The sequence below is a fragment of the Trichechus manatus genome, unplaced genomic scaffold (genome assembly GCF_000243295.1).
Source record: "Trichechus manatus latirostris isolate Lorelei unplaced genomic scaffold, TriManLat1.0 scaffold00214, whole genome shotgun sequence".
In the NCBI taxonomy this organism is placed as follows: domain Eukaryota; kingdom Metazoa; phylum Chordata; class Mammalia; order Sirenia; family Trichechidae; genus Trichechus; species Trichechus manatus.
The window spans coordinates 2995112-3008309 of NW_004444150.1; the positions used below are offsets into that span (position 1 = coordinate 2995112).

General features: G+C 49.0%; 1 protein-coding gene across 1 annotated transcript in view; it reads left to right on the top strand.

The window, feature by feature from the left end:
- MYMK (myomaker, myoblast fusion factor) overlaps window positions 1-13198 on the top strand; it is a 17704-nt gene that overhangs the window by 3706 nt on the left and 800 nt on the right. The window contains exons 2-4 of the mRNA XM_004388670.1: window positions 4781-4895; window positions 6105-6253; window positions 12489-12605. Coding sequence (XP_004388727.1) covers window positions 4781-4895; window positions 6105-6253; window positions 12489-12605 — 381 coding nt within the window. The remainder of the gene's footprint in view (window positions 1-4780; window positions 4896-6104; window positions 6254-12488; window positions 12606-13198) is intronic.

Sequence of the window (13198 nt, forward strand, 5' to 3'; positions counted from 1 at the left end):
CTTGAGAAATGCTGAGCATATTCCTCCCTTTTGGTTTTCTAACTCTAGGTCTTTGCACATGTCATTATAATAGTTTACTTTGTCTTCTCGGCTGGCCTTTGAAATCTTCTGTTCAGCTCTTTGACTTCATCATTTCTTCCTTTTGCTATGTTAAAAAGTAAATTTCAGAGTGTCTTCTGACATCCATTTTGGTCTCTTTCTTTCTTGTCTTTTCAAAGACCTATTGCTTTCTTCATGTGTGATGTGCCTCCACATCTTGTCTGGTGTCCGATCATTAGTGCTTAATGAGTCAAATCTATTCTTGAGATGGTCTCTAAATTCAGTTGGAATATACTCAAGGTTATACTTTGGCTCTCATAGACCTGTTCTCATTTTCTTCAGCTTCAACTCTGGACATTATACCTCTATTAATGCCTCCTAATGGTGCAAATAAGCAGCCATGGTGGCACAATGGTTAAGCACTTGGCTGCTAACTGAGAGGTCCTCGGTTCAAACCCACCCAGTGGCTCCGTGTGAGGACGACCCGGTGATCTGCTCCGGTGAAGATTGCTGCTGCTGTGTGTCGTTGAATCAGTTCTGACTGATAGAGACCCTGTAGGACAGAGCAGAACTGCCCCATGGGGTTTCCCAGGCTGTAATCTTTACAGTAGCAGACAGCCACATCTTTCTTCCATGGAATGGCTAGTGGGTTTGAACCACCTACCTTTCGGTTAGCAGCTGAGCACTTAACCGCTGCACCACCAGAGCTCCTGCCGTGTAAAGATTGTTGCTGTTTTTGTTACGTGCTGTTGAATTGGTTCCGACTCATATTGACCCTGTGTAAAGAGAACAAAACACTGCCCGGTCCTGCACCACCCTCACAATCATTATTATGTTTGAGCCCATTGTTGCAGCCACTGTGTCAGTCCATCTCATTGAGGGTCTTTCTCTTTTCCGCTGACCCTCTACTTTACCAAGGATGATGTCCTTCTCTAGGGATCGGTCCCTCTTGATAACTTGCCCAACGTATGTGAGACGAAGTCTCGCCATCTTCCCTTCTAAGGGGCATTCTGGCTGTACTTCTTCCAAGACAGATTTGTTTGTTTTTCTGGCAGTCCATGGTATATTCAGTGTTCTTTGCCAACACCGTGATTCAAAGGCGTCAATTCTTCTTCAGTCTTCCTTATTCATTGTCCAGCTTTTACATGCATATGAGGCAATTGAAAATACCATGGCTTGGGTCAGGCACACCTTAGTCCTTAAAGTGGCATCTTTGCTTTTCAACATTTTAAAGAGGTCTTTTGCAGCAGATTTGCCCAATGCGATAAATCGTTCAATTTCTTGACTGCTGCTTTCACGGTATTGATTGTGGATCCAAGTAAAATGAAGTCCTTGACAACTTCAATCTTTTCTCCATTTGTCATGATGGTGCTTATTGGTCCAGTTGTGAGGATTTTTGTTTTCTTTATGTTGAGGTGTAATCCATACTGAAGGCCGTGGGCTTTGATCTTCTTCAGTAAGTGCTTCAGGTCCTCTTCACTTTCAGCAAGCAAGGTTGTGTCATCTGCATAATACAGGTTGTTAATGAGTCTTCCTCTAATCCTGATGCCCCATTCTTATTCATATAATCCAGCTTCTCATATTATTTGCTCAGCATAGAGATTGAATATGTATGGTGAAAGGATACAACCCTGATGCACACCTTTGCTGAATTTAAACCACGCCGTATCCCCTTGTTCTGTTTGAACGGCTGTCTCTTGGTCTATGTACAGGTTCCGCATGAGCACAATTCAGTGTTCTCTGTAAAGATTACCGCTTAGGAAACCCTATGGGCCAGTTCTACTTTATCGTATAGGGTCACTACGAGTTGGAATCGACTTGATGGGACACAATAACAACAACAACGATGCAAACAGGTAACACACTCAATGCTAACTGAAAGGTTGGCAGGTCGAGTCCACCCTGAGGTGCCTTGGAAGAAAGGCCTGTCATTCCCCTTCCAAAAAATCAGCCATTGAAAACCCTGTTGAGCGCTGTTCAGCTCTGACACACGCAGTGCTGCCGTGAGTCAGAGTCCACTCAACGGCAATTGGTCAAGTTCACCTCAACTTCAGGCCTCTTGCTGCAGATCCTCTCCTTAGGCCTGAGGGTCCCACTGCTGGACTCTCCAGCTGACCCAGGACCCATGCCACTCGGCTAGTGCTGCTGTTCTGGCTGCCACCGACAGTCAGGCCTGCTGGTCCCCAAGCTTGTTTATGCCAGCCACACTTGTCCAAATAACTACACCCTGCATTACTTAAAATGATGAAATATGAGCGCAGAAGGAGAGAGCTGTTTTCTTCCGGAGGAGAGAAGTTGGCTGCTTTGAAAAGATTCCATACAGGCATTTTGGTCCGACAATTGCTAGAAATTCGGGTGTGGGGGAGCCAACTATGAAAAGATGGGGAGGGATGGACGAACCTAGGACTCTATGTTCAGCCTCTTGGAGCAAAAAACCAAAGCCAAAATCATTGCCGTTAGTCGATTCTGACTCGTGGAGACCCCAGGAGTGCAGAGTAGAACTGCGCCATGGGATTTTCAAGGCAGTGACCTTTTGGAAGAAGATCACCAGGCCTTTCTTCTGAGGTGTCTCTCAGTGGGTTTGAACGGCCAACTTTTCGGTTGGTAGTCTAGGGCTTTACCCACCCAGGGATCTTTGCGGGAGCAGGAGGGTCTTTAAAGTCTCCTCTACTTTAAAGAAAGCTGAAAACTGCAGACCAGCAGTTCTCAAAGCAGCATCACCCAGGAACTTATTAAAAATACAAATTTTTCTGGCCCTGCCCAGGACCCACCAAATCAGCAGCTCTGGGGTGGGACTCAGCAACCCAGATCTTAACAAGCTCCTCAGTGATTTTTTTTTTTAAATAATTTATTTTATTTTGTTGTTGTTGTTGAAAACATACACAGCAAAATCATACACCAATTCAAGTTTCTAAACATACAATTCGGTGACATTGACTATATTCTTCGAGTTGTGCAACAATTCTCATCCTCCTTTTCTGCATTGTTCCTTCTCCATTAGCATAAACTCACTGCCCCCTGAAGTGCTGATCTAATATTTCGAGTTGCTGTTACCAATTTGATCCCATATAGATAGTTCTTTAAAAAAGCACCTTGCTCAAGGGAGACATTTTTTACTAGTTAAGCTAAATATTGTTTGGTTTTAAGAAGACTTCAGGGGATATTTTTGGTTTAAGGTTTAAAGATGATCTCAGGGCAATAGTTTCAAGGGTTCATCCAACCTTCATGGCTCCAGAAATTCTGGAGTCTATGAGAATTTGAAATTCTGTTCTGCATTTTCCCCCTTTTGATCAGGATTCTTCTATAGAATCATTGATCAAAATGTTCGGTAATTGTAGCCAGGCACCGTCCAGTTCTTCTGATCTCATGGCAAGTGAGGCAGTTGTTCATGAGGGCAGTTAGCCAGTCTTTCCATCTCCTTCTATTCCCGACTCTCCTTCTTCCTCTCTTGCCCCTGGTGAATAGAGACAAATTGTTGTGTCTTGGATGGCTGCTTGCACACTTTTAAGACCCCGGCACTACAAAACAAACTTCAAGGTAGAACAGAAGCCGTAAACACGTTATTAGGCCAATTAACTGGCACATCCCATGAAACCACGACCCTAAGCCCCCAAACCGAGGAACCAAATCCCATGAGGCATTTGACTGTATACAAGCAGCCTCAGCAGCTACTCTCTTTTCTGTCAATATATCTCTCACGCAACTCTCATTGCTGTCAATATATCTCTCATGCAACTTTTGCCAAGTCAGCTTTTTACAGGTGTACAACTTACTAACGACACTTACGATAATCACCTGTGCAACCCTACCCTTAATCAATGCGATTTTTCCATCACGGTAAACCGGAACTCTGTACTCCATAAGCAATAACATGCAACGCACCATTTTAAAGTGAACAATTCCGGGCATTTTAATGCTGTGCAGCCACCACCCCCTCAAGTCACATGACTGTCTCTCACCCCAGAAGAACACTCCAGAGCATTAAGCGGTCTCCACCCAGCCCTGGCAGCCCTGCTCTGCTCTCTGTGGATCTGCCTGCTCTGAATATTTCACATTAAAGGAATCAGACGCTATGTGACCTTTTATGTCTGGCTTCCTTCCCTTAGTATAATGCTTTCGAGTTTCCTCCGCCAACATGTGACAGAACTCCGGTCCTTTTTATGGCCAACAGTATTCCATTGTGTGGATAGACGGCCATTTGTTTACGCGTCCATCCAGATGGTGGATACTGGGATTCCCGAGATGATTCTGAGAGCTTTGCTCAGTGGAGACCACTCCCTGGGGGGCAATTTATGGGCAAAAAGACCCCACAGAGCTCTGAACAGCAGACTCGAACCAAAGCAGAGGCTGTGGCCTCACATCTGAAGACTGGCAGATGAGGGCACATTTACATGTTTCGAGTAAAACTGGATGTTGAGGGCACCTGGAGGTTCCGTCTGAGGGTCCCCACCTCGGCAGGCTCCGTCTGAGTGGCCACCAGGCTAGGTCAGTTCCCCACACGACGGCGTGTCAGATGAGGGCTCTGCTGAGGGGCATTCCTGAGCATCAAGCCCCCGGCACCAAGTCCCCCACATGATGGCTTCACTGAATACTCAGAGACCCTGTGAGGGGAGGCTCAGCAGTCCCCAGTTTTCAGGTCTCGTGACTTGCCCACCATCTCTCAGCTAGCACGGGGCGGCTCCCTAAACCCTGCCTCTGCTCTGGCCCTCTCTCGTGCTGACCGCTGTGGGTTTCCTCACAGCTCCACCACGCCTGCAGCGGCCCGGGCCTGTCCGTGCTCTGCTTCCTGCGGCGGGACATCCTGGAATACTTCAGTATCTACGGCACAGCGCTGAGCATGTGGGTGTCTCTCATGGGTGAGTGCCCCCACCTGCACACACGTGGATGTCTCTGTGGGCGAGTGTGCCCCCACTCCGCCTATACACACATGGGTGACTCTGATAGGTGAGTGTGCCCCCATCCCACCCTGCACACACGTGGGTGTTTCTGATGGGTGAGTGCGCCCCCACCCGCCCTGCACACACATGGGTGTCTCTCTGCTGGGTGAGTGTGCCCCTACCCTGCCTGCACACACGTGGATGTCTCTGATGGGTGAGCATGCCCCACCTCGCCTGCACACCAGGTCCGCCTCCCAGTCGTTCGCCCACCAGAAGCAGGCCACCTCGCTGAACACCACCTCTGAGACCCTCCCCTCTCCTGGGTCCCAGAGACAAAGCTTAATGTAGGAAAAAGAACAGGCCACTGGTAACTGCCTCAACTCCTGCTTCTCTTATCCGTAAATTCTGTGTAATAAACGGTTCTGACACATTCAGATAGCAGAGGCAACAAAGAGCAAGTGGAAGCCCCCCGCCCCCGGCGGCCCTGGGTCGGCCTCCTGCGGCTTTCTGGAGGCTTACACAGCAAGCACACACACGTAGAGTTTTCAGTGTGGGCTGTTATGTGGATGGGGCCATTCATAAGCATATTGTTCTGTAACTTTTTACCATTTAACTTCGTCTCCTGACCCCCTGCGGTCCCTACTGCAGGAGGGTTCCCCACACTCACCCAGCCCCAGGAAGGGCTCAGGATCTGTTCTTGGACCCTTTAATATTTTTTTGTAAATATACATATAACACAACGTTTGCCAGCTCAACGTTTTTCAGGTGTACAATTCAGTGATGTCACTTACATTACTCATGCTGTACAAGCACCACCCGTGGTCGTTGCCAAATTACATCACCATAAACAGAAACTCCCTGCTCCCAAAACTGCTCTCGGATCGCATCGTCGATCTGGGTGGCTTCGTCCTGGTCATCCTGGGGGATGGAGTCACCCTGTCATTTGCGGATCGGTCTGTGTATTAAGCAGGCGCCTGCTGGCATCACCAGGCGGCTCTGTCCACAGGGAGCAGCAGCCTGCCTTTCCTGTAAAACCACTGGGATTCTGACCTCTCAGACCAGGCTGGCCTTGGGGTCTTGCTGGCTGAGAGGCGTCACCCTGGACGCCTGGATGAGCCTCCAGGGAGAAGCCGCCAGGAGGGCAGGAAGGCTCTGACCTCTCCCGGCTTCTCTCCCTGGCCCCTTCAGCACTGGCTGACTTCGATGAGCCCAAGAGGTCGACGTTCGTGATGTTTGGTGTCCTGACCATCGCGGTGCGCATCTACCACGACCGCGTGGGCTACGGCGTGTACTCGGGCCCCATAGGCACCGCCGTCCTCATCATCGCGGCAAAGTGGGTGCGTACCATCCGAGTCTCAACACAGAAGGGCCAGGGAGGCCTGTGACCCCCTCCCCTGATCTGGCTCCTGCCTGGGGTCTCCATGGACAGGCAGGCTGAACATGTGGCCTCAGGTAAAACACAGACAATGACCCTCAGGTCCTCTAGACAGGAGACCTGCTTGCATCCTGTCTGCTCACAAGCTGGGGACCTAATCCTGTGACTGAACCTCCCAGCTTCAGTTTCCAGATCTGCAAAGTGGGTATTACAACAACAGAATGATCCTGACCACGTAGGGTTGATTCAGAAATGAACTGAGAAAATGCATGTAGAGTATCTGGGTCTGTGCCCAGCTTCTAACGCATTGAACACATATTGCTGTTGTTAGTTGCTCTGACTCCTGGCGACCCTACGTACAACAGAACGAAACATTGCCCAGTTTGCGCCCTCCTCACAATAGTTGTTACGTTTGAGCCCATTGTTGCAGCTATTATGTCAATCCACCTCATTGAGGGTTTCCCGTGTTTTCGCTGACCCTCTACTTTACCAGTAGAGCCAAAAAGAGGAAGACCCTCCATGAGATGGATTGGCACAGTGGCTGCAACAATGGGCTCAAGCATAACAACGATCATGAGGATGGCGCAGGACCAGACAGTGTTTCGTTCTGTTGTATATGGGTCGCTGTAAGTCAGAACCAACTCCATAGCACCTAACAACAGCTACTTTGGCACACATGATGTCCTTTTCTATCGATCGGTTTTTCATGATGACGTGTCCAAAGTAAACAAGTCAAAGTCTTGCCATCCTCACTGCTAAGGAACATTCTGGTTGTATTTCTTCTAAGACTGGTTTGTTAATTCTTTTGGCAGTCCATGATATTCAGTACTCTTTGACAAGATCGCGTCAATTCTTCTTCTGTCTTTCTTTTTCATTATCCAACTTTCACATGCATACAAGGCAATTGAAAAAATCATGGCTTGGGTCGGGCACACTTTAGTCCTCAAAGTGACATCTTTATTTTTCAACAATTTAAAGAGATCTTTTGCAGCAGATTTGCCCAATACAGTGTGTCTTTTGATTTCCTGACTGCTGCTTCCATGAACGTTGATTGTGGATCCAAATAAAACGAAATCCTTGACAACTTCAATCTTTTCTCCGTTTATCATGATGTTACTTATTGGTCCAGTTGTGAGGATTTTTGTTTTCTTTATGTTAAAGTGTAATCCATAAGAAGGCTGTGGTCTTTGATCTTCATCAGTAAGTACTTCAAGTCCTCTTCATTTTCAGCAAGCAAGGTTGTGTTATCTGCGTATCGCAAGTTGCTAATGAGTCTTCCTCCAATCCTGATGACCCATTCTTCTTCATATAGTCCAGCTTTTCGGAGTATTTGTTCAGTATACATATTGAATAAATAAGCTGAAAGGATACAACCCTGCCACACACCCTTTCCAATTTTAAACCACACAGTATCCTCTTATTCTGTTTGAATGACTGCCTCTTGATCCGTGAACAGGTTCTGCATGAGCACAATTAAGTGTTCTGGAATTCCCAGTCTTTGCAATGTTATCCATAATTTGTTATGATCCATGCAGTTGAATGCCTTCACATAGTAGATAAAACATAGGTAAACATCTTTCTGCTATTCTCTGCTTTGGGCCCAAATCCGTCTGACAACATCAATGATACCACTCATTCCACGTCCTCTTCTGAATCCAGCTTGAATTTCTGGCAGTTCCCTGTAGATGTACTGCTGCAATTGTTTTTCAACTATCTTCAGCAGAATTTTGCTAACATGTGATATTAATGATACTGTTCTATAATTTCTGCATTCTGTCTGATCACCTTTCTTTGGAATGGGCACATATATGGATCTCTTCTAGTCGGTTGGCCAGGTAGCTGTCTTCCAAATTTCTCAACATAGATGAGTAAGCGCCTCCAGTACTGCATTCATTTGTTGGAACATCTCAATTGGTATTCCATTAATTCCTGGAGTCTTTGTTTTTTGCCAATGCCTTCAGTGCAGCTTGGACTTCTTCCTTTAGTACCATTGGTTCTTGACCATCTGCTACCTCCTGAAATGTGTTGAAAGTTGACCAATTCTTTTTGGTACAGTGACTCTGTGTATTCTTTCCATCTTCTTTTGATGCTTCCTGTATCATTCAATATTTTGCACATAGAATCCTCCAATTTGGCAACTCGAGGCTTGAATGTTTTCTTCAGTTCTTTCAGCTTGAGAAATGCGGAGGGTGTTCTTCCCTTTTGGTTTTCTAACTACAGGTCTTTGCACATGTCGTTATAATAATCTACTTTGTCTTCTCCAGTCATCCTTTGAAATGTTTTGTTCAGCTCTTTTACTTCATCATTTCTTCCTTTCGCTTTAGCTACTCTATGTTCAAGAGCAAGTTTCAGAGTCTCTTCTGACATCCATTTTGGTCTTTTCTTTCTTCCCTGTCTTTTTAATGATCTTTCACTTTCTTCATATAGTATTTCCTTGATGTCATTCTAAAACTCATCTGGTCATTAGTGTTCAATGTGTCAAATCTATCCTCGAGATGGTCTCTAAATTCAGGTGGGATATACAAGGTGGTACTTTGGCTCACGTGAGCTTGCTTTAATTTTCTTCAGCTTCAGTTTGAACTTGCATATGAGCAATTGATGGTCTGTTCTGACTGATGATATTGAGCTTCTCCATTGTCTCTTTCCACAGATGTGGTTGATTTGATTCCTGTGTATTCCATCCTGCAAGGTCCACATGTATAGTCACTGTTTGTGTCAAAAAAGGTATTTCCAGGGAATAAGTTGTTGCTCTTGCCAAATTCTATCATATGATTTCCTGAGTCATTTCTATCACCAAGACCATATTTTCCAACTACTGATCCTTCTTTGTTTCCAACTTTCACATGCTAATCACCAGTAATTGTCAACGCATCTTGATTGTATGTTTGATCAATTTCAGATTGCATCAATTCATAACGAATCTTCAACTTCTTCATCTTTGGCATTCGTGGTTGGTACAGAAATTTGAATAATAGTCATATTAACTGGTCTTTCTTGTAGGCATATGGATATTAACCTATCATTGACAGCATCGTGCTTTAGGATAGATCTTAAACTAATCAAAAAGAATATTTCTAGTTCAACACATAGGAGCTAGTTATTATTACTGTTGTTGTTGTTACTGGTAAGGAGGATGGCTGCTTTAGAGACGCACCATCAACTTGGATTAGTCTGGGAAGGCTTCCTGAAGGGGGTGAGCCTTGAGCTCAGTTCTAAGTTAACCGGGAGGGTATGGTGTGAAGTCAACAGGAAGATGAAACTGCTCCTGGGCACTGAAGCAGCTTGAGCTGCAGTTTCCAACACTAAGGACCCCCTTGCTGAGCACCTGATGAGGCTTTTGGTCTCCAATCCACACAGCACCCACCGTGGTACCAAGGCCCTCCCGGCTGCAAGGGCCAGAGACCCACTCACACTAGTCCAAGCTAACGAGTGGCCCAGGAGCAGAAAGCGAGCAACCCTGGAAGGGAACCAGATGCAGACCTATAGAGCCAGCCTGCCTGAGGCTGGACCCCACCCTCCAGGTCCTAGGCTGACTGACATCCCCCACATTCTACCCACCTTGGAGCACAGCCAGGAACCTCAGGGTCCCAACACCAAAAGCTAGGAGAAACTGGGGTTTGGCCCAGCTGCAGCCCCAGCCCGACTCGGGGTCATGAGCCTTAGCTAGGAGGGCAGAACCTCAAGGCATAAGTAAGGTAAGCTGCAGCCGTCCTCCTGGGCTGCAGGGGAGCAGAGCTCAGAGAAGAGGGGCCCAGGCTGGACAGGTCTTTCAGAAGGTGTCCATGAACCCATTTTACGATGCAAGAGGGAAAATAAAGTTCTGGTGATGACCTTTCAAAACCCCCTTCTCTCCCAAAGAGGGAGTAGGATTTAGTCTGGCAGCTGGCTCACGAAGAAATAAAGGCCCAGAAAGATGGGCCACCTACAAAATTCACCGCAGAACAGCGGCCTGTTGGGGCTTGACCTTTCCAGCCAAAAGAGGAGAAAGACTCTCCTTTCTCACTCCAACTTAGGGAATCAGAGCTATGATGCTGGGCCAAGCCAGGAGACGCGCGAAGCCGCCTTGCGAGGGGGAGAACATTTGTTGGGGTCTGACTTGTCCTGACCCCACAAAGGCCACGTTAATTAGCACACTGGAATGCATAAACTCCAGAGGGTTCTCAGATCACCCCATTCCCAGCCTAGGCTCTGACGTCTGGCTCCCCTTCCAGCCGGAAATAGGCTCAAGGCTTCTTGCTCTGCTCTGCAGGGCTGGTCTTCCTGCTGGTCCTGGCAGGTCTGGATCTGAGGCTGGATGTTAATTAGCCAGAATAGAACTTGCTCATTAGTGTTCTGTGAGTTGCAGAGGCTTCCCCGGCCCACAGGCTGCGGATCCAGCCAGGAGGAGCTGGGCCACCTCCCCGTGCCCAGGGCTCCAATTGTGTTCTAGACCATTTAAAGTGGAGTTTATTTTGGATTTTCAAGGGCAGTTGTTTCCTGGAATGAGGGTAGACTTTCTCCCAGAGAGGCTCGTCCCTTCTTGTGAGAGCTTCAGAAACAACAACCCTCAGGGACAGGAAGTGAAGAGAGCTAGGGTGATGGGGGGCGGGCCCACCATGTGATCTTGGGCAGGTGTGTGTGACCTTGGGTAAGCACATGTGACCTTGGACAGGCGTTTGAGCAGGTGTATGTGACCTTGGGTAAGTACATGTGAGCTCGGACAGGTGTGTGTGACCTTGAGCAGGTGTGTGTGACCTTGGGTAAGTACATGTGACCTTGGACAGGTGTGTGTGACCTTGGGCAGGTGTGTGTGACCTTGGGTAAGTACATGTGACCTTGGGCAAGTACATGTGACCTTGGGCAGGTGTGTGTGACCTTGGGCAGGTGCCTCCTCTCCTAGGGCCCCAGTGCTACCACCAAAGCTTCAGGATTGGCTGAACAAGGACTTCCCAGGCTGAGGCCACCCAGACCCACGTCCCACTTTCTGGCTGCACGCTCACACTGCCTGCAAAACGGCAGGCCCTCGAGTCCTCATCGGCAACGGCAAATTCCAGAAAACTGGAAAACAGTGTCATTTCATAATTCATTTGGTGGCAAAACTTGACCCAGCATGAAGCTGCTTACGGTCTTTATTTGCTCGACCCAGTGGGTCTGCTGGTGGCAAGGATGGGGGTGCTGCAGGAACCACTGGGCACTGAAGGACCTACTGATTATGCAGCGTTACCCCCCTGAAGTCCCACCCACCCTGAATCCTGACACACATCTGGCCCCACAGGCTTGCGCTTAAGGAGCGTGAGGCTGCATTCACCTGTCGTTTCTCTGTACGTCACCATCTTTTAAAACGTAAATACCTGCTTGCACTTTACTCTGAGCATCTGTATCTGAGATCCTGGGTTTAATGTGCTGGTTACTCTAAAAAATACTAAAGAAGTCCATTGACTATTAAAGCAAATGATGTGTGCCTGGATGCCATCACGGACCACCATCCATACTGCCCCATGGGTCACGTTGGGCTAGCAGGCCCCAGCTGGCCCTAATACCCTCCAACTGTGAACGCATGTAGATCTAGTCCCTCTGGGGGTTCCCCTCTGCCTGGGAGACGGAAACCATGCAAGGAGCAGCCTGTCACACCCCAAAGAGGCGGGGGGGAGCAGGTGGTCCTCCAGGAGCAAATTAACCCAAGGGGTCTCCAGCCAGGTCGAGGGAGGGGGGCCTCCGGGCTGGGTTCTTACTGGTCTTGCAGCAGAGGGCCTAGGTTCAACTCAGCCTGCATGTGCTATGTGACCAGGCAGCTGGTCCTCTCGGAGTCTCCTCGCCTGCCTGGAGGGTGCAGGAGAGGAGCCACACTGGGGACGGGCTGTGCAAGGGAGGGACTGTGCAAGGAAGGATCCGCACTGGGAAGGGGCTGCATGCAGTGGAGGGGATGTGCAGGAGAGGGGCTGCATGCAGGGGAAGAGCTGTGTAGGGGAGGGGCCTCATGCAGGGAAGGGTCTGTGCAGGGGAGGGGCTGTGCAGGGAAGCGGCTATGCCGGGGAGGGGCTGTGCAGGGAAGGGTCTTTGCAGGGTAGCGGCTTTGCAGGGAAGGGGTTGTGCAGGGGAGGGGCTGCAAGCAGGAGAAGAGCTGTGTAGGGGAGGGGCCTCATGCAGGCAAGGGGCCATGCAGGGAGGGCCGCCCTGGAACCTGGGACCTGAGCGAGCCTCCTGTCTGCTCTCCACAGCTGCAGAAGATGAAGGAGAAGAAGGGTCTGTACCCAGACAAGAGTGTCTACACCCAGCAGATAGGCCCTGGCCTCTGCTTTGGGGCCCTGGCCCTGATGCTGCGCTTCTTTTTCGAGGTAAGAGCCCCAGAGGAACAGGCCGTGATGGGTGGCCTGGTCCCCAGTCACGTATCACCCCGCTATTCACCATCTTGCACCCCGGGAGGCTGTTGGGGTTCCTTCCAATCAATGGATTGTCTGTCGTCCTTCCCCAACACCACCGGGGGGGTGAGGAGGTGTCACAGAGACACCAGTGATGCAGCCCTGCCTTTGGAGAACTTGAAGCGAGGCACCTCACCAGTAGGAAGGTGCCACCAGCCAGAGCTGGCACTTTGGAGACTCCCAATGATTTTTAAGAGGGAGAAAGAGGAAGGCGGGAAGGAAGCAAGGGAAGAGGGAAGGACAGGAGGGAGGGAAAGAGGGAAGGAGGGAGGGGAGGAGGGAGGGAAGAGGGAGAGACAGGAGGGAGGGAAGGAGGGAGGGAAGAGGGAGAGACAGGAGGAAAGGAAGGAGGGAAGGAGGGAGGGAAGAGGGAGAGACAGGAGGGAAGGAAGGAGGGAAGGAGGGAGGGAAGAGGGAAGGACAGGAGGGAGGGAAGGAGGGAAGGAGGGAGGGAAGAGGGAAGGACAGGAGGGAGAGAAGGAGGGAAGGAGGGAGGGAAGAGGGAAGGA